At 42.3% G+C, this 21651-nt stretch overlaps 1 protein-coding gene and 1 pseudogene across 8 annotated transcripts; one reads left to right on the forward strand and one right to left on the reverse strand.

The window, feature by feature from the left end:
* Positions 1-367: 367 nt before the first annotated feature.
* ZBTB24 (zinc finger and BTB domain containing 24) lies at positions 368-19891 on the forward strand. 8 transcript variants are annotated; one of them, XM_070417936.1, is made up of 7 exons: positions 368-510; positions 1423-2405; positions 4740-4907; positions 5398-5481; positions 6606-6689; positions 15877-15958; positions 16739-19891. In XM_070417936.1, the coding sequence occupies exons 2-7, from the start codon at positions 1451-1453 to the stop codon at positions 17457-17459; spliced, it is 2094 nt and encodes a 697-aa protein (XP_070274037.1). In that variant the 5' UTR covers positions 368-510; positions 1423-1450; the 3' UTR covers positions 17460-19891. The 8 variants fall into 8 exon arrangements, with proteins under 8 accessions (XP_070274037.1, XP_070274039.1, XP_070274040.1 ...); XM_070417937.1 differs by lacking the exon at positions 368-510 and adding an exon at positions 830-915; XM_070417938.1 differs by lacking the exon at positions 4740-4907.
* Positions 10467-11184, reverse strand: LOC139013093 (phosphoglycerate mutase 1-like; annotated as a pseudogene).
* Positions 19892-21651: the final 1760 nt, after the last annotated feature.

Genomic DNA, 21651 nt, shown 5'->3' on the forward strand with positions numbered 1-21651 from the left:
AAGGAAGAAGAGGGAAAGGAAGGGAAGAAGGGCGAGGACATAAAGGCGATTTCATTCATTCATCTCACATTCGAAACCTTAAAGGGAGCTTCGGCGTCTGGGGTGAGGAGCTAACGGTCTAATAAGAGAGAACTTCCACAATCGCAGGGTGACAACGTCATTCCTGCCCACCTCTCCCAATTCCCTGCAAGCACTGGACCTGTCTGAGCTCTGCAAGAGGCGCCGCCGGGGACCTCAGGCCCCGCCCCGCCCCGCCCCGCCCCACCCGCCGGGGGGCGTCTCCGCGGGCCACGTGGTGCGCCGTCGGCGCGCGGCCGGCTCCCGGGGCCGGCGCTTCCGGGTTGGCAGCATTTGAGGCGGCGGCGGCCGAGGAGCTGAAGCCCGGGAGGCGCAAGAACCCCAGCTGCAGGCCCGGGGGAGCTGGAGACCACGAAGGGCCCGGCGCGGGCGCGCCCGCCAGGCCGCCCGGTTGGCCGGCCGCGATCTACACCTCGCCGGGCGCCCCTAGAGGTAGGTCCACCCCGGACCTACCGTCCGTGTCCACCCCTCCCTCCTCCGCCGTCCGCTCCCCGGCCCAGCCCGAGGGGCTCGGCCCGGAGGCGGGGCCCCTCCCGCGCCCGCTCGCAGCTCAGCCGTCTCCGGATCTGGCATCGTCCACCCGCCTCTGCGCCGAGCGCCGCCTGGCGCCCGCCTTGGGCGTCCCACGCAGCCCTTCGGAAGCGAGGCCCGGCTCCCTGCGTTATTATTTAATTGCAGCTACTCCCTCCCCCCCCCCCCCCCCCCCCCCAAAATTCACTTCGCACATGCACGTCTTCTTCGCCCTTTTCCTATTTGTTTTCACAGAACTAAATGGCTCATACTATGTGAAATCCAGACACTGTAGTTCTCATTCTGATGTTTGTGCAACTATGGAAAGTGAGTGCCGGGAAGGACTTTCAGGGTGATTGATCCCAATCCCTTCATTTTGCAAAGGAGAAAACAGACCCCGAGGGGTAACATGTATTCGCCCAGCTAGATAATGTACAGCAGGAATGAGAACCCAAAGCTGAGTGGTTTTTGTTGTTGTTGTTTATATTTCTTTATTGATTCAGAGAAGAAGGGAGAAGGAGAGAGAGAAAGAAACATCAATGATGAGAGAGAATCATTGACCGGCTGCCTCCTGCACACCCCCCACTGGGATCGAGTCCGCAACCCAGGCATGTGCCCTTGGCCGGAATTGAACCTGGGACCCCTCAGTCCTTCGGCTGACGCTCTATCCACTGAGCCAAGCCGGCCAGGGCCCAAAGCTGGGCTTTTACATAGACTTACAAACGGTCAGTAGTGAGTGTCAGTTAGCAAGGTGAAGTGAATAGCAGGTTCGTTTGGTGTGGGCTTAACCTTGCTAGTGCTTCCTCCCGTTTAAACATGGTTTTCTTGTTTCAGGCTTCATTCTTCTTGGTTTCTGAAGAAAATGGCAGAAGCAGCGTCAGAGCCTCCCGGGCAGCTTGTCGTGCACTCAGACACTCACAGTGACACTGTCCTGGCCAGTTTGGAGGACCAGAGGAAGAAGGGCTTTCTCTGTGACATCACTTTGATCGTGGAGAACGTGCATTTCCGGGCCCACAAAGCCTTACTGGCGGCCAGTAGTGAATACTTCTCCATGATGTTTGCTGAAGAGGGGGAGATCGGCCAGTCCATTTATATGCTGGAGGGCATGGTCGCCGACACATTTGGTATCCTGCTGGAGTTTATCTACACGGGTTATCTCCAGGCCAGCGAGAAGAGTGCAGAACAAATCCTGGCGACTGCTCAGTTCTTAAAAGTCTACGACCTGGTAAAGGCTTACACGGACTTTCAGAATAACCATAGCTCCCCAAAGCCAGCGACGTTGAACACTGCTGGTGCTCCAGTGGTTGTTATTTCTAATAAGAAAAATGATCCGCCGAAGCGGAAACGGGGAAGACCAAGAAAAGTCAACAGTTTGAAAGAGGGGAAATTGGAACTGGCTTCGGAGGAAGAAATACAGCTGAGAGTGAACAACTCAGTTCAGAACAGACAAAACTCTGCTGTTAAAGAGGGAGACAATGGGGTACTGAATGAACAGACCGTAGCGAAAGAAATGGAAGAATCTGAGCCTGCTTGTGAGCCAGGTAGAGGGGAGGGAACACCCGCTGAAAAAGATGAGAACTGTGATCCTAAGACCCAAGATGGGCAGGACCACCAGACTCGGTACAGCAAGCGGAGGATTCAGAGATCCATCAAACTGAGAGATTACAAACTTGTTGGGGATGAAGAAGATCAGGGGTCAGCCAAGAGGGTCTGTGGAAGGAGGAAGCGCCCCACTGGCCCTGAGGCCCGTTGTAAAGACTGTGGCAAAGTCTTCAAGTACAATCACTTTTTAGCAATCCACCAGAGGAGCCACACAGGTAATTATACTTTCACAGCTTATTGGAATGTGTTTTGGAGTAGTAATGATAATAATAGTTTTCATTTATTGTGCAACTTCTAGGTCATGGGCATTGTAATAAAGCCTTTACACTTGCAATTGCATTTAGTTCTCACAACAGTCCTGTGAGAGAGGTTATATTGTCCCCATTATACAGATGAAGAGACCAAGTCTTAGAAAGCTTAACTTGCCCAGGTTACCCATGTAGTGACAGAGCTGGGATTTGAACTCAGGTAGTCTGATTCCCGAACCTCTTACTTATAGTTGTTGCTTCCAGGGTATAATATTCAGGTATCGAACTCTAGCCAAATGCATCTGCTTTCTGACTCTTGAACATTCCTCATCTTGACCATAGCTATGCTTTTGGTCTGTGTGGACAGCTTTCTCAGCCATTTAGCTGTAAATGTCTTCTTTCTGGTCCCTCTAGCCCAGTACTGGCCAAGAGACCCTTCTGTGATGATGGGAATATCATCATCAGATATAGTGGTGGCCACTAGCCACATGTGGATTTTGAGTATTTAACATGTGGTGTGACTAAGGAACTGAATTTTTAATTTTATCTGAAGTCATTTAAATGGTCATCGTATTGGACAATGTAGCCCTAGCCAGAAATCCCTTCTTCATTTGAACCCTCTCTTATACATACACCTACCTAACTCATTCTGCTTTGGATTTGATTGTAGTACCACTTAAATACCCTTTAACTTAATTGTAAGCTTATGTATAGGACTGATGCTTAAGTCTTCTGTCATCCAGCAGTTTGCTGTCATCTGACCCAGTAGTTCTGACTGTGGTTCTGAACCTGGCTGCACCTTATAATCACCTAGGGAACTTCTAAAACTACCAGTGCCTGGGCCCCAAGATTCTGATGTAATTGTCTGGAGATTTGGTGTTTTTAAGATCGATGAGAACCCTGAATTCTGGTTCTTTGAACAAAGTCGACACTTGAGGAATACTTGTTGAACTGTAATACAGCATAGTTTAAAGAGTTAGGTAGTTCTACGAGATTTTTTAAGGAAAATAGCACATAGGATCTTCCCTTTTGCCCAGTATTCAGAAAGTTTCCAGTGAATCACGTTAGAGTGGGTCTCTCTGTAAACTCATAACTTTCAGTTCCAGAAAGTTTCCTGGAATTATTTCATAGATGATTTCTCCTCTCTGTTTTCTCTGCTCCCTTTTTGGAACTCCTGTTATCTGATTGTTGAACCTCCTGGACCCTTCCTCTAATTTCCTTATCTTTTTTTCTCCTATTTCCACCTAGGAGATTTCCGTGTGTGTGTGTGTGTGTGTGTGTGTGTGTGTGTGTGTGTGTTTGTGTGTGTTTCTACTCTTATGTTTTTTGCTTCTAGGTGCTTATTTTTCTCTAAATTCTTTTTTGTATTAGAGTTCTTTCTCTTTGTTTCACAATGTAATATCTTACCTCTGAGCATGTTAATAATAACATTTACTTATTTGTTAGGTTTTAACATTTTCTTCACCGTAGGCAGTTTCTGTTTTCTGCAAGTTGCCTTTTTTCTTCTTGTTTGGCATCTGTTACAACTACTGGAGGCCTTCTTTAAATGATGATTTAAAAACATAGTTTTGTAAGAATGGTTTTCTAAAAGCTACTGGCAACTCTGCAAGTATGGAGAAGGCCTGTAGAAAACAGCCTTGCTGGGGGTGGCGTGGCTGGCCCCCACTTCCTTGCTGATGCTCTTACCTTGGGCTCTTTTACATTGTAGGCAAAGACCTTCCCACCTGGAGGCTGTAGGCTCCTTGCTGCCAGGATCTAGAGCAGAAGGGAGGAGAAGGCTGGCGGGGGAGGTGGGTGAGGGAGTCTCACCATCTCAAACACAAAGTTGGACCTGCTCTCCCTGTGGTCGTCCTACTCCTCTCGACTGGGAGACCTCTAGTCCAGAGACCCTTTGCTTTACCCTCTATGGAGAACAGTCTCCATCTTCTTTTGTGGAGAGGACCAGTCTCCTGGCTCCGTGGGGTAGGAGGCTGAATCTGAGGGGTCTAAGCACCTTTGAAATAGACTGTCATTTATCCTCCTTACCCCCATTTTCAGAGAGAACAGGTGCCACCAATTCCTGAGTCTTATTGGAGGCTCTATCTTCAAAACTAGTTTGTATCTCAGCATTCCTCACTGCTGCCATCCGATTCCTCTCTTTCAGCTTGCAAAATTGTATTGCTGATACTGTTTCTCCAGTTCATTGGCCTTTTGGATATGTGCCTTTTAAGAGAAATCCCTTTATTGTTACTTTAATTTGCGAGTGAACAGAAAGATGTGCAGATTCTTGCTTATACCAATTTTCTGGGGCTCTTATTCTAGGGGAGCGACCTTTCAAATGTAATGAGTGTGGAAAAGGCTTTACCCAGAAGCACTCCCTGCAGGTCCACAGCCGGATTCACACAGGCGAGCGGCCATACACCTGCACTGTGTGCAGCAAGGCTCTCACCACCAAGCACTCGCTGCTGGAGCACATGAGCCTGCACTCAGGTAGCCGGGCTTGCACAGGAGGGCACCAGGTTCCCATTCCCTGGGTGGGCATTACCATGATCTAACTAGTCTCTTCCCAGGCTGGTGCCATTTCCTGCATCGTGTCATGGAACAACAATTATGCTTCTGTTAGAGTGAAGTTTACAGTTCTGCACAGCATCGAGCCTTAGCGAGGACTTATTATAAACTGGCTGCAGATGTGTTTTGTTTAACCACCAGAACCTGGAATTATTTTACTTCAGATGCCTTTGGGGGACACTTGAATTCTCCCGTTCTACCCCAGTCTCCACCACTCCCCATTGTCTTCCATGCCTTTGTACATGTATGTTACTGGGGTAGACTCTGAGGGCATTTGGGTTTGTAGACAAGTCACTTGTATCATTTGTAGAAAATAGGGACCTGGGCCCACTATGGTATTTACCATATTAATGAGCATTCTAGTTCTTTATAGTTTTTTGCATGTTTTAGTGTTTTGTTTTTTATTTGGCAGGACAGAAGTCTTTTACCTGTGATCAGTGTGGAAAATATTTCAGCCAGAAAAGACAACTAAAGAGCCATTACCGCGTCCATACAGGTACAATAAAGTGAGAGAAAATTTGGATTGGTGGGGAAGAAATGCAAATAAAAATTATTTCTGAAACACTGGGTTTATATTATAGAAGATAAATGAGTATTCAGGAAAAAGCCTTAAAAGCCATCGAAATTAGATGTTCTTGTGTTTATTCTCACTACCTTGTGGTTTGTGTTTAATTTTTATTCCATAGTTTTGGTGCCACACACAGAAACCCTACAAATTAGTATCTTTCAAAAATGCAGCTTGACTGTGAGGTGCCAGTGGATTAATTGTTAGTGGTGCCTGGAGGGAGATGTCACTAGTCCATAGCTGTCATCCAGACTTTCTCCAACCTGGCTCCACCTACTGGCCTTTTATTCCTGACAACCCATAAAAAATGAATGGGAGGTTGGGAGTGTCATTTGAGATTAATTGGCCACAGTGTACCAATGCTTCAAGGGGAAAAGGAGATTATACTTAGGAAGATTGGAAGGGTCCCAGCTTTCTTAGGAAGCAGTAAATTGAAATGCAGAGGAAATTTTAACTGTTACCAAATTAATATGAAAATTATTGTGGTTTTATTAAAATACCATATTTAAAGTGGTTATCTTTCAGGAAATTGTTGTAACACAAATCTCTGAAGAAATGCAGGGAGAGCATATATGCACTAACACTGTTTTTATTCCAAGAGAACAAATCCATGTTATTTATTTACTTTCCAATAAGTTTAAATCCACGAGAGATACCGCATTACACGGGTGCTGTGCCCACTGGCCTTAGCAGGAAGGTTGCTTTGAAATTTAGCACTAACCTTGTCACTGTTTCCATGAGCAAGAGTTACCTTCCCCAGGCGACTCTGGTTTTGTCCAGTTTGCCAGCAGGTGTCACTGTTGTTTTTTGTTTTGCACACATAAGCATATCGCTTGCCCAGAGAGAATTCAGTTCATGTCGAGCACAAGCACCTTCAGTTTTAAGAGCTGTGTGTTCCCTCTGGGTCTGGAGACCCCACTTATAGCTGGCAAAAATGGCGTTGGCCCACAGCCTTCCAGACGTATTGTCGTTATAGAAGTCCTGTTCCCAGCAGGCCTCCAGGGCTCCAAGATGGCGGAAAGAGGCACTGACACTTTTTTTATTGTTGCGACAAGGCCACTCATTACCGGAATGCAACCACTGCCATCGCAAATTCATGGACGTGTCTCAACTAAAGAAACACCTACGAACACACACAGGTAAAACACTGTCTCATCCTTCCTTTCTAGTATACTTTATATTTTCAGGAGAGTTAGGAATAAAATACTTGGAGTACCCTCCCCAGATAGTTCTTTGTAAATTGGGTGGGAATTTTATAATTTACTAGCGGCCCGGTGCATGAAATTCATGCATATTAAAAGGGGATTAATTAGAGGAAATATTTGAATATTGCTATTTGCCCTTTCTCTATAATGGAAGTGTCAGAGATGAAAGAAAATTAGTAAAATGTATATGAAAATCTTCCTCCTGTCAGAGTCTGGGGTACGCCGCGGGACCCAGAGTCAAGTCCCTGCCGACCCGCGGCACCTCAAAATCGCGTGAGACCCAGACCCACATGGCCCCACCCCCATTGGGCGAGATCCAGACCCAGCCGGCCCCACCCTTGTCAAGCCCCGCCGGGCGGGGGGCGCAGCCTCAGGTCCCCCAGTCCGGTGCCAGGGTGGGGGGCACGGCCTGAGGTCCCCTATCAAGCCCCGCCGGGTGGGGGTTGCAGCCTGAGGTTCCCCCGTCAAGCCCTACCGGGTGGGGGGTGCAGCCTGAAGTCCCTCGGCCTGGCGCCAGGGCAGGAGGGTGCGCAGCCTCAGGTCCCCTGCCCCAGCCCAGCACCACACAGCCTCAGGTCCCTGCTGATTGCTCGTTAAGGCTTGTTATAGGAGCTCGGCCTCCGCTGTGGGTGCATCCATTTTGTGTTACGGAAACCCCGCCTCCACTGTGGGCACAGCTATCTTGTGTTATGGAAACCCCACTCCACTGTGGGTGCCGCCATATTTGTGATGGCATGGTGGTTAATTTGCATATTCCCTCTTTATTAGATAGGATAAGCCCAAGCAGAATGCTATCAGCATTTGTGGGGAAGTAACATTTCTGTAGATTAGCAAAACAGATTACTTACTGAGCACTTTTTCTAGGGAAATTTATCTAATACCACAAAAGAGTGCAAATCAGAGTCTGGTTCCATGTTTCACTCTTAATTTACTTTATCATTCAAGATTATTAAGATACTTTTTTAAGAAAAGGAAGTAAAATGAAATATACCAAGGTGACATAGGCACTGAGGATTTTTTTTTGTACTTTCTCTCCTAGAATCATTATTTATAACTTTCTTTTTATTAAATTGATTGGGGTGACATTGATCAACATGAACATATAGGTTTCAGGTGTGGATTTCTATGTTATAAGATCTGTATATTGCATCGTGTGCCTACCACCCAAAGTCAAATTTCCTGTCACCTTATATTGGGACCCCTTTCTCAAGTTTTCACAGCACCATTTATTGAAGAGACTATCTTTACTCCATTGTGTGTTTCTGGCTCCTTTGTCGAAATTTATCTGTCCATATACATGTGATTTTATAGCTGGTCTCTATTCTGTTCCATTGATCTGTGTCTGTTTCTCTGCCAAAACCATGCTGTTTTGATTATTGTAATTCTTTAGTATAATTTGAAGTCAGGTAGCATGTTACCTCCAGCTTTGTTCTTTTATCTCAGGATTGCTTTGGCTTTTTGGGGTCTTTTGTGGTTCCATACAAATCTGATGATTTCTCATTCTACTTCTTTAAAAACATGACATTGGGATTTTGATGGGGATTGCATTAAATCTCTATATTGCTTTGGACAATATGACCATTTATGTTGATTCTTCCCTTCCATGAACACAGAATATTTTTCTATTTTGTTGTGTCTTTTTCAGTTGCTTTTAAATAATGCTTCGTAATTTTCAATATATAGGTCTTTCACATTCTTTGTTAAGTTTATTCCTAGGGACTTTATTCTTTTGGTTGCAATTACAAAAGGAATTGGGTTTGTTGGGGTTTTTTTGTGTGTTTTTCTTTTCATTTCTTTTTCTGAAGTTTTGTTGTTAGTATACAGGAAGGCAGTGGATTTTTGCACGTTGATTTTGTATCCTGAAACTTGACTGTATTTGTTTATTGTTTCTAATGGTTTTTTGGTGGAGTCTTTAGGGTTTTCTATATACAGAATCATGTTGTCCACAAAAAGTGACAGTTTGACTTCTTCCTTCGCTATTTGGATGCTTTTTATTTCTTTCTCTTGCCTTATTGCTCTGGCTAGGACTTCCAGCACTATGGTGAATAAGAGTGGTGAGAGTGGACATCCTTGTCTTGTTCCTGATCTTAGAGGAAAAGCTTTTAATTTTTCACCATTGAGTATGATAGTAGCTGAGGTTTTATCATCTATGTCCTTTATTATGTTGAGGTATTATCATATATGGCTTTTATTATGGCCTTTCCTTCTCCAATTTTATTGAATGTTTTAATCATAAATGATGTTGTATCTTATCAAATGCTTTTTCTGCATCTATTGATAAGGTCATATGATATTTATTCTTTCTTTTGTTAATGGGTATTACATTGATTGTTTTGCGCATGTTGAACCATCCTTGAGACCCTGGAATGAACCCCACTTGATCGTGATGTATTATTTCTTGGATGTACTATTTTATTTGATTTGCCAGTATTTTGTTTAGAATTTTTGCATCTGTATTCATTAGAGATATTGGTCTGTAGTTTTCTTTTTTTGCATTAGCTTTGCCAGATTTTGGTATCAGGGTTATATTGGCCTCATAGAATGTGTTAGGAAGTATTGCCTCTTCAATTTTTTGGAAGAGTGTGACAATGACAGGTTCTAAATCTTCTTTGACCGTTTGGTAGAATTCACTGGTGAAGCCATCTGGTCCTGGACTTTTGTTTTTGGGGGAAGATTTTGATGGTTGTTTCAATTACTTACTGCTGATTGGTCTATTCAGATTTTCCAGTTCTTCATGATTCAGTCTAGGTAGATTATATATTTCTTTTCTTGTTTATTTTTTATTGCACATTACTCCTTTATTATACTGATCTGGAAAAAAGATTTAGTAGTTATGTTTCAAAATGCTTACTGGGCCCAAGTGGCAGGGCCACGCAACTGCAACATGATTCAGAACTTAGACACAGTGAAAGACATCCCTGGACATGATCAAGGACATTTCACTGCCATGAAACAATAAAGCAGGGGAGAGATTCTAAAATACACAGCAGGGTAACTCCTACACCTTTCAAGTCAAGGAGCTCATCCCACCTTGGTATGAAGAATGGCTTATTTTGTGATGACCACATGTGGGAATAGTTCAACCGCCACTAGAAACCCCAGTAGGTATTTGTTTTGTATTATTTTATATAGATACACTTTTTAAAAAAAAAAAAGTAAATGCAACATGTAAATATTCAGTACTGATCCCAATCTTCTAGAGCCAGCTTTCCTGGGGTTAGGGAGGAAATGTTTGTTTGAATCACCAGGCACTCATCTTCCACTGGAATGACTGGAGCCCCCACTCAGTCACCTGACTGCAGAATAGCACAGGACTGCCGGGGGAACACAAATAGGCTCTCTTGCCTCTCCTCATTGGTCACGCTTTAGCATGGCTCCTCCCTACCCCCCTACTCAGGCAGGTCCTTAGTAATAAACAAAGCACTATCCAAAAAGTGGAGTTACTACCTCTGGACGCCCTTAGATAAGAGTCTTCCCTCGGCTTAGACTGAGGACCCGGCCCCAGAGGTGCTGTTCTGACCAGATTGCATGAAGGGAGTGAGTGCAGGAGACAAAGTGGCTAAAACAAAATTGGGAGCCACCAGCGCCCCTCTGCAGCTACAACCTTAGATGCCAACAGATGTAGTCAGTGTGGCATGTGCACAGGAGAGATGCAGAGACGTGGGATGGGCGGGGAGGGTGTCCTTGGGAAAGTCGTCTGCCTGCTCGCCTTCACTTCCTGGCCTTGCCCTGGGCAGCCACAGCCTCCACGGCTTTACACATGGTCTCTTCATCTCCCAGGAACTGCGTGGGCTTGATGGGCTTCAAGTTCTTATCCAATTCACAGACGATGGGAAAACCCTTTGGCAGGTTCAGCTCCATGGTAGTCTCTTCAGAAAGCCCCTCCGGATGTTTGACAATGCCCTGAAGGCTGTTGCCATGTGCTGCAATCAGTACCCATTTCCCCTCCTCAATCTGGGGAACTATTTCTTCATTCCGGAGGGCAGAGCTCTGGCACTAGTGTCTTCAGACTCTCACAGGAGGGTAGCTGATCTTCAGTGAGGTCTGCATTCCTGCGATCCTTACTGATGTTGCGGTAGAAGGGGTTGCCGGGCTCCATCGGCAGTGGTGAGATATCATAGGAGCGCCTCCAGATTTTTACCTGGGCCTCACCATGCTTGGCAGCAGTTTCTGCTTTATTAAGGGCAGTCAGATCCCCATAGTGCTGCTCATTGAGACGCCAGGGCTTGTCCAGAGGGTCCGAATTGTTGTCTTCTGCACTGAGGTAAAGCAGATGTCAAACTCATAGCCAGCATCTTGCAGCACCTGCCCAACCACACTTTCCCTCTTTGTGCCCTGCTGTGCTCAGGGTGGTGGTGTACCAGCACTGCGAATCCAGGTTGCATGCGCTCTTGCCATGCCAGATCAGCACCAGCTTGTAGGCGGCCATGGTGGTGGTTCCTAGTACAGTGCAGACTGGCAAGGCTATCTATTTCTAAAAATTTATTCATTTCTTCTAGTTATTGAATCTGGTGGCCTATAGTCTTTCATAATATTCTAGTATGATTCCTTGTATATATCTGGGATGTCTGTGGTGACTTCTCTATCATTTCTGATTTTGTTTATATGGATCTTTTCCCTTTTTTCTTAATCTAGACAGGGGTTTGTTGATCTTATTAATCTTTTCAAAGAGCCAGCTTTTTGTTTTATTAATTTTTTGTATAGTCTTTTTGTTTTCTATTTCATTTCATTGTGCTCTAATTTTTATTATCCTTCTGCTGACTTTGGGGTGCTTTTGTTCTTCTTTCTTAGTACTTTAAGATGTGATGTTGGGTTGTTTACTTGGAATTTCTCTTGTTTCTTGAGATAGGCCTGTAATGATATAAATTTCCCTCTTATTACTGCTTTCGCTGTATCCCAGAAGTTTTGATATGTTGTATTGTCATTCTCATTTGTCTCTGTATATATTTTGATCTCCTCTTTTATTTCTTCTTTCACCCAGTCATTTTTTAGTAGTATGTTGTTTAATCTCCACGTATTTTTGGGTTCCTTTACTTCCTTTTTGCAATTGATTTCTAATTTCAAGGTATCATGGTCAGAGAATACGCTTGGTATAATTTCAATCTTCTTGAATTTGTTGATGCTAGTTTTGTGACCCAACATATGGTCTATCCTTGAGAATGTTCCATGTGTACTGGAAATGAATGTGTAATCTAATGTTCTGGGATGAAAGGTTCTGTAATGTCAATTTTGTCCATTTGATCTAGTGTTTCATAAAGTATCTTTTATTGATTTCAGAGAGGGAGAGAGAGAGATAGGAGCATCAATGACGAGAGAGAATCATTGACTGGCTGCCTCCTGCACACCCCCCACTGGGGATTGAGCCTGCAACCCCTGGCATGTGCCCTTGACCAGAACTGAACCCAGGACCCTTCCGTCTGCAGGCCGATGCTCTATCCTCTGAGTCAAACCAGTTAGGGCCCCAAATTTTTTTTATTGATTTTCTAGAGCTGTCAATGGAGTATTGAGATCCCCAACTATGATTGTGCTTTGATCTGTTTTTCCCATTCTGTGAGTAGTAGTTTTATATATTTTGGTGCTCCCTAGTTAGGTGCAGATATATTAAGAAGTGTTATGTGTGTGTGTTTTTTCTTTTTAAATATATTTTTATTGATTTCAGAGAAAAGGTAGAGGGAGAGAGAAATGGAAACATCAATGATGAGAGAGAATCATTGATCAGCTGCCTCCTGCAGGTCCCACACTGGGGATTGAGCCTGCAACCCAGGTATGTGCCTTGACCAGGAATTGAATCCTGGTTCATAAGTCACGCTCAACCACTGAGGCACGTCGGCCTTTATCATCATAAAGTGTCCATCTTTGTCTTTTGTTATCTTGAAATCTACTTTGTCAGATATAAGTATGACTACATCTCCTTTTTTATGGATGTTATTTTCTTGGAGAATCATTTTCCACCCTTTTATTTGAATCTACCTTTGTCTTTATAGCTTAGATGTGTCTCTTGTATGCAGCATATGGTTGTGTTCTGTTTTTTGGTTCACTGTGCTACTCTGTCTCTTTATTTATGAATTCAGACCATTTACATTTAGGTTTATTATTGATGTGTGAGGACTTCCTATAGCCATTTTATCGTTTTTTTTCTGGTAGCTCTGTGCCTCCATCCGTTCTTTTCCTTTATGTTTCTGTCTGTTGTTTTTGTTTGATGGTATTCCACACTTCTTTTCTCTGTTTCCTCTTTTGTTAAGCTAGATGACCTGGTTTGGGGATTTTTGTGTATGGTTACCATTAGGTTTATAAAAAATGAAGTTGCATATATACTGTAGTTTTTTTCCTTTTGAGTGTTTCTGATCTTCATCTTCCTTTGCCAGTTCACACCTTTCCCCCCTCCCCTTTTATGTTTCTGTTGTCACAAATGATCCCTGTTTATGCTGTAAGTTTTTTGGTGGTATTGCTCGTCGTGTTGTGACCATAATGTTCTTTGTTTCAGGTAGAATAACTCCCTTAAGTATTTCCTGCAATGGAGGTTTTCTGGTGATAAAATTCCTCAACTTCTATGTCTAGGGACAACTTTATTTCTCCTTCATATTTAAAGGATAATTTTACAAATTGCAATACCATCTGAAGATAAAAAAAACAATACTCAGAGCACATGAACATATGGACAGGTGCGAACAGAGGCCTCGTAGGCTTTGTTTTAAATGTTTAGCCAGGAGACTTGTGATGAGTTAAGTTTATCAACTCAGATGAACTAAAGATTTTTCTTACTAGAATTTGTGGAGAATACAGTCTTATAGAGGCTATAGGCTAGATTTGGGACCAGGGTGTTTCTATAGTCATTTGTATTAAAAAACAAACAAACAAAAAACCCCACTTCTTTTTCCTTGTTTTTTTCTTCAGTGTTAGGAATTGAGATGATAAAAATGGGTGGGCTTTGGACTGCTTCTACAGCTGCCTTTCTGGTTTTGCAAAGATTTGTAAGATAAGGATAATTGCTTTCAATTCCCAAAGAGCTGGGTTGTAACTTAAATGACATCATAGGTTAGCTACCCATCCAACTACATCATCCCTGAGTTGCTTTTTCCCTCTGGTTATGTAGTTTCATTTCTAATTGTAGTTAATAAATCCTTTCAAATGTCATGTTTCAGCTTGGATAAACAGTAATTATTTCTGACAGTATTAAAGTATTCCATGGACTCAACAGGGTGCAAAGCTTATTACCTTCCCAAGTCATTCCCTGTGTTAGCCTGCATGTCACAGGGAGGCAGAAAACCAAGCCCAGCTCTTAGGACAGAGGTAATAGTTATCCCTGGGAGAAAGGATCAGTAGCCATTTGGCCTGGATTTGGGAAAGAAGGAAGGGACGATGTGAAATGATCTCTCACTGCGCTCAGGCAATCTATTTACAAAAACTTTCTTTTGCATTGAATTTATTTGGGTGACATTAGGTTAATAAAATTATATAGTTTTTAGGTGTACAATTCTATAATACATCATCTGTATATTGTATTGTGTGTTTGCCACCCTACAAAAACTTTTGGGGATCTTCCTTGGGTTTAGGAAATTCTCTAGTTATGGTCCTCAGATTTGCTTTAGACCAAGGAGTGAAAGATATCCAAGGATAGTCACCTGTAAGGGATACCATCAGACTTACAGACCTTTATTTTAGGTTCCTCTTATATCTTTAATTTTATTAGCCTATTAAAACAAATATTCTACAGCAAATGTGTTAATGAAGCTTTTTAAAATTTTTGAAGCCTTCCGGTGGTTCTTGCATACAATGAAAAATACTGTATCTTATTCTATGTATTTGATTTGGAAGCCCTTGCTTTTAAGTGCACTTTTTAAATGATCTAATATAATTGAAGCATTCCTCATAATTGCTATTGTAATTTTAGGTTTAATTTCTTTTAGGGTTAGCAGCAGTTTGATTGGCTATAAATGTCTGAACTCCTTCAGTCCCACCTTTGACACTTCCTGACGAGTTTCACATTCCAGATGTTGAGTTGATAGATGGTACCATATCTCATTAAACCTGTCTCAGTCGTTCCTAGAGGGTATCACAGTCTGTCACTGTAGGTGCAGTATACAAACTAATGCTGAATAAACACTGCTGAAGCTTTATTGATCTTGTGTGAGTCTTAGTCACCATCCTGTGAAATTCTTTCTCTCAGCGAGGATTTCTGGAATAGTGTGCCAGGCCTGATGCCAAGAGTGAATCAGCCTATAAATTATCCTACATAAGAATGGGGTGGGGGTGGGGCTAAATAATAAATAACATGACAGCATTGTGGGAAAACTGACTCTGGGAAGTGGACCAGGAGTGTTGGGCTGAGACTTTCAGTGGTGAGGAGGCCTCCTGGTAAAGTGACATTTGAGCAGAGAGTTGGGATGAGTGGCTCATGCTGCGAGACTCCTGGGGGAGACCCGCCAGGGCCAAGGGATGTGAATTCAGGGACTCTCCAGGACCCCTGAGAGGATGAGTCAGTGAGCAAGGGGAGAGTGCTGGATGAAGTTAGGGAGGCTTCGGATAGAAGTGGAGGTGGTCGGACAGATCTTATTCCTTGTAGGCCCAGGGCTTTGGCTTCTCTCTGGAAGGGCACCATTAGAGTGTTTGCACAGGATTGTGAAGTGATCTGACTGTTAAGACTGGGCAGCAGGGACAGAAGTGGGGGCAGGGGGGAGAGAGACCCATGATGAGGCTGCTGCACAGAGATGCCAGTGGCCTGGACCAGAGGTGGCAGTAGATATGGTGAGGAGTGGTCAGATTCTAGATATATTTAGAAAGCAGATGTAAATGTAAACAATACGAAAGTCACCCTAGTGACAGGTGTCCTTATGAAGGTCAAGAGGGCTGCTTAACCAAGCAGTAAGGCACAAGAGTCTTAAGTTATCCAAGGGTGTTTCCCACAGATAGTCGCTTACCTCCTTGTTTCAGTTTTTAAGCTTAAGGGAAAGAACCATATCTACACTTTCTCTGCATCCTCCTGCCACCCAGCACATAGTAGATGCTTATTGAGGATTCAAGTGGTTTTGCCTTTGTTCTTTTTTACATTGTAAAACTATGGGGTGATGTTTGCCTTTGTTTTACATTGAATGTATATTTCTAAATGCTTTTCCTTTTGTAGGTGAGAGGCCATTTACATGTGAAATCTGTGGCAAATCTTTCACAGCAAAGAGTTCTCTTCAGACCCACATCAGAATCCATCGGTAAAGTTATGCAGATATGTCTCTTGTGTAGAGTCCTCATTCAACCCTGGCATTCAGTAGGATGACATTCATTACATATATAATTCTTTTCCCCAAATTATTACTCTGGTAGAATTTTCTGTGTAGTTTATAATTTTTAAAAATCTTTTCAATAAAGAATTCCTCACATAGGCAAAATCAGGAAAACTGATGTTGGCCAGCAAAAGTTTGCATTATTAATTTCATTTCTTGAATTTTGATTTGGTCTGGGGACAGGTCCAAAGCTTAAATCTTCAATCAAAATAAATATTAAATTTAATGTTTTCTGAGTGAGTGTTTTTGTTCACAAGACTTACTTCTAAATTGGATTTAGTATGTCTTCTAACAGCATCACAACTAGGGGCTACTCATTTTAATGTTGAAATTAGTTGTATATACTTACTTGGCCATCAGAGTAAAACGGCTGTGAGAACTAAAACAGAGCAAAAAATGAACTAAATATGTAATATATAAATACTTACTTATCTAAAATAAATACTATGGAATCATAAATTCTTATCACATCTAGTCCAACCCCATCCACCCTCCTTCCTCAGGCACCACCCCCACCTTTTTTAATAAGATTAGAAACTGAAGCCCATGGAAGTTGTGAGTTGCTCCACGTCCTTAAGTGAGTAGGAGAACCCATGACTTATGACTCCCAGTCTGGTTTCCTCTATTCTTGACTGCTTCTTCCTCAATAATCAGGAAGTAATACATAGATCTTTCTGTTTTTAATATAAAACATGTGTTTCCTTATAGAGGAGAGAAGCCGTACTCCTGTGGCATATGTGGCAAATCCTTCTCTGACTCCAGTGCCAAGAGGAGACACTGCATTCTGCACACGGGCAAAAAGCCTTTCTCCTGCCCTGAGTGTAACTTACAGTTTGCTCGTTTAGACAACCTGAAGGCTCACTTGAAAATCCATAGCAAAGAGAAACATGTAGCGGATGCCAGCAGCATTTCCAGCAATAATAATACTGAAGAGGTCAGGAATCTTCTTCAGCTGCAGCCGTATCAACTCTCTACCTCCGGAGAGCAGGAAATACAGCTTCTTGTAACCGATTCTGTACATAACATCAATTTCATGCCTGGTCCTAGCCAAGGAATCAGCATCGTCACTGCAGACAGTTCCCAGAGCATAACTGCAGACCAGGCTGCTAATCTTACGCTGCTCACACAGCAGCCAGAACAATTACAGAATTTAATTCTTTCAGCTCAACAGGAGCAAACAGAACACATTCAGAACCTCAGTGTGATTGAAAGCCAGATGGAACCCTCGCAGAGCGAGCCAGTGCACGTAATCACACTTTCCAAGGAAACCTTGGAGCATCTGCACGCCCATCAAGAGCAAACAGGGGAGCTCCATTTAGCAAGTGCTGCGCATCCGGCTCAGCACCTGCAGCTGACGCAGGAGTCTGCTCCACCACCACCCAGCCCCCACGTGCCACAGCCCACACCGCTGAGCCAGGAGCAGAGCTGACCTAGAAACACGTTTGACTGCTCTGCTGCTCTCTCCTCCATATGCCAGCTGTACCTGGATTGTGGGCTTGACGTCAGGCTTCCTGAAATGCTTGCTTACAGACCCTGGCCTGCAAGATGTGTGTATCATGTCCCATCTATAGTACTGATAGAGATTTAGCATTTTACTATTGATGAGTGGTTTTCATTTCATCTACTACATCTCATTAAGACTTGGGTAATTTTTCTTTGGGATATCAATTTAGACTTTTACATAAGTACTAAAAGCTCACAGCCATAGGTTCTTGTCTTGCTGACCTTTCCAGTTACATTTTTTATTTTTTAGGACAAGGAAGTCATATGTTGAATTAGGTAGAATGGCTGGTGCCACTTCCTTATTTCTCATAGGCAACACTATTGCCTCCACAAGACAAGTTGAACTCCCAGACCTGCAAAGATACTTGATCTTCATAATGAAGTTAGAGCTTTCTTAATTGTCCTGGAATAATTTTATTCGACATAATTTGTGTTAAATATACTGAATTGTAATTGACCTCTGAAGATGTTGACCTGTGTATTATGTCTGATAAATTTTTGGATAGGAACCTATAAGCTATTTTTATTGCAAAATAGGTTAAATTCCATAAAATGGGCACATTATTTTTAAAAATAAATATTTCTTATCTTAAAATCTTTGAGCCTCAGAGAATTAGTAGCCAACATATATCTGTAATTATTATATGACTTTAGATAGTTGTCAAAAGATTAAATTATGCTTGGGTTAGATTTTCCCAACCCAGCATATTTTATTTTATTGACAACTTGGACTGCTTTCTCTCAAGTAAGTTAGTAGAGAATTTTTGAGAAACGAAGTGGGCACTGGTATATGTAAGTTAATGCTGGTGGAGAGTAGGGGTGATTTACCCTAAAATTAACAGGATCTTCACATCACCTGTTTTCTTATTTTAGACACCTTTGATTTCCACCTGAATAAAATTAAGTTTGGGGGTTAAAGTAATACAGAATTGCTCAGGTTTGAGAGGAGATGAAAGCATTTTTCGAACATATTTGCACAAAATGATTTATATGTATCAACCAAAGTATCTTAAAGTTCGATGACTGTATCCAAAGGAAATGTTAAATCAGACCTGACTAGAGCAAAAGTATTTTTGCAAATATAGTTATGCCTTAAATATTATTTCAGGTTCTCACCTTAGTTATTTAAACTATTTACTTAAACCTTATTCTTAAAATGCAAAGCCTTTCCCAGCTGTTCAAAGCCTACTGGCCCACATTTTCTCCAGGATATAAATAGTATTCAAGTAAATGAATTTTTTAACTATTCACTCTCGGTAGCTGGGTAATTATTCAGGAAATATGGTGAAGTCACATTTAACTAGCTATATGACAGTCTACCTCTACGCTATGAGAAATTTAATGTGAACCACATATGTAATTTTAAATTTCTAGTAGCCATAATTAAAACAAAAAGAGGGGAAATCAAGTTTAATAAAATAGTTTATTTAATCCAACATTTGCCAAGTAATATCATTTCAACATGTAATCAATATAAAAATGGATTAATAAGATTTTATATCCTTGTGTATTAAGTCTTCAAATCTAGAGTGTATAGTATACTTACTGACACTCATTTTGGATGCTAATGTTCATTGGACATGCTTGATCTGCATTTAGATTTCATGTATTTTACAGTTAAAACTATATATTCAAGTAGTTGTGGACAATTTTTTCGATAACTGAAATGAGTATCGTTTTTTAAATATAGTGAAATTAATTAAAATTCAAACCTAGTTCCATGGTCACACTCGCCACGTGTGGCTAGTGGCGTGTGGCTAGTGGCTCTGTCTTGTACAGCACAGGCCAATCTGTTTCTAGCTTGAGAGCCAGTCTCAGCCATAAAAATATCTTCAGGAAGAGTTCTGGATTGTTTGACTGTCTGTGAAAGGGAAATGAGAAAATGATAGCTTTATAAATCTAGCCTCGCCTCTGTGTCCCAAATATATATTCTGCCCCTTTGAATGAAATTCTGAAATTTTTTTTAATCCTCACCTAAGGATATGTTTTTGTTTTTGTTACTGATTTTAGAGAGAGGGGAAGGGAATGAGAGAGAGAGAGAGACATTGATGTGTGAGAAAAACATCAACCAGTTGTCTTCCATATGCACCCTAAGCAGAGATTGAACCTGCAGCCTTTTGGTGGAAGGGACGATGCTCCAATCAACTGAGCCTCCCAGCTAGGGTGAAATCAGTATTTTAAAATTCAATGACTGCTGAAACCGGTTTGGCCTGCAGACTGAAAGGTCCCAGGTTCAATTCCGGTCAAGGGCATGTACCTTGGTTGCTCATATCCCCAGTAGGAGATGTGCAGGAGGCAGCTGATCGATGTTTCTTTCTCATCTATGTTTCTAACTCTCTATCTCTCTCCCTTCCTCTCTGTAAAAAATCAATAAAATATATTAAAAAAAAAAATTCAATGACTGTATCCAACAGAAATATCATGTACATAAAAACATTGCTATTGTATATATGAGAAATTTATGAGTGTTCCAAAACTCATTTTTACTAAAACGTGCAATTTTTTAAATTGACTTAACAAGTACAGAAATACAAATTGTACTTCTTAGGAAATCTATCTATATATATAAAAGCCTAAGCAACAGTTATGACTGGTTGACCAGTCACTGTGATGCGCACTGACCACCAGGGGGCATACGCTCAATGCAGGAGCTACCCCCTGGTGGTCAGTGTGCTCCCACAGCCAACCTCCCATGGTCAGCCAACCTCCCCCCAACCAGCAAACCTCCCGTGGTCCCTCACCCCATCCGACAGGCCCCATTCGGCACCCAGCAGGCCCCAGCTGGCCTGGCACCGATCAGGACTGGGCAAGATGGTCCTGATTGCCAGCGAGGCCCAGGGACCCCACCTGTGTATTGAAATTCGTGCACCGGGCCTCTAGTAGTAGAATGCTATGCTTTTGGACCTACTGAAATGACCTTTTCACTTACAAAAGTGAATCTGGTTTTCTCAGTAGTAGGCTATCCTTAGAAAGACTTGAGCTCTTACCATCAAAATAAGTTATTCTTGTGTTTGCCAGTGTTTCTCCAAACACCTCCTCCTACCTCTCCTCTGTATTTTCTGCAGTTGGTTCTTGTAGGTTTTGTGAGCAACCAGTTAAATAATGCTGAGGAATATGAGACTCATTCTAGATGCTTACATTTAGATTTTCATAAATTGGAATAATAATTTCTGCCACGTATGCAGGCCAGGAGCAAAACAAGCTGCATTAAGTCTAACTCTTGTCTTAGTGCTTCTCAAATTTCTTCCATGTCACGGTGCACAAAAAGTAGCCTTTGTATAGTACCCTGCAGTTAGAGGACTCCAGTCACCCCTTGCCATGACTGGCATATTAGCTTGCTAGAGCAACATAACAAATACTACAGACGGGGTGACTTTAAAAAGCAGAAATTTATTTCCCATAATTCTGGAGGCCAAAAGTCCAAGATGAAGGTGTTAGCAGAATTGGCTTCTGAGGCCATCCATTCCTCCCTCTTCACATGGTCGTCTCTGTGTGTGTGTCTTAATCTTATAAGGGTTCCAGTCATGCTGGATTAAGGCCCACCCTAGTGACCACATTTTAACTAAATTACTTTTTTAAAGACCCTGACTCCAAATAGTCACATTCTAAGGTACTGGGGGTTAGGACATCATTGAATTTATGGGGGACACAATTCAGGCCATAACCACTGGCATTTGGAATGTGTTGGGAAGCAGTGTCTGGGACACACCCGTAACCCATTAGAAGCACATCTTATTTTACTTAATCTTCATAACATTCCTGTGAGGTAAGTAATATTATTATGACTGTTCTACACATGAGAACACTGAAGCCCAAACAGATGAAGTGCTCAGGGCTGAGAGCCCACTACGCTGCTTCCACCCAATAGCAACTATCACCAGTCTGAAACGTTCAGCTGGATTTCTCTTTACATAGGATTTGCTTAATGGAATAGAACCTTTTAAACTAAAATTTAGGGGTTTTGTCTGAAATGTTAGCATAGAATCATAAACTTCCCACATGATACAATAGTAAAAGTTATATAGTCTTTCTCCTACAAAACACTAACTACCATATTAATTTGTTAGTATTTTACCATTGATTTAAAGCTTTATCAAAATTTATCAATTAGGTGAAAG

Source organism: Myotis yumanensis, unplaced genomic scaffold, assembly GCF_028538775.1.
Source record: "Myotis yumanensis isolate MYYU_CA2020_CCGP unplaced genomic scaffold, mMyoYum1.0.hap1 SCAF_6, whole genome shotgun sequence".
NCBI classification, from domain to species: Eukaryota; Metazoa; Chordata; class Mammalia; order Chiroptera; family Vespertilionidae; genus Myotis; species Myotis yumanensis.

Bases quoted from the DNA above. Each gene is read 5' to 3' on its own strand.
- ZBTB24 (XM_070417936.1), top strand. From the start codon at position 1,451: ATGGCAGAAGCAGCGTCAGAGCCTCCCGGGCAGCTTGTCGTGCACTCA. The intron at 2,406-4,739 runs GTAATTATACTT...CTCTTATTCTAG, and splicing joins CCACCAGAGGAGCCACACAG to GGGAGCGACCTTTCAAATGT. The intron at 4,908-5,397 runs GTAGCCGGGCTT...TTTATTTGGCAG, and splicing joins GCACATGAGCCTGCACTCAG to GACAGAAGTCTTTTACCTGT.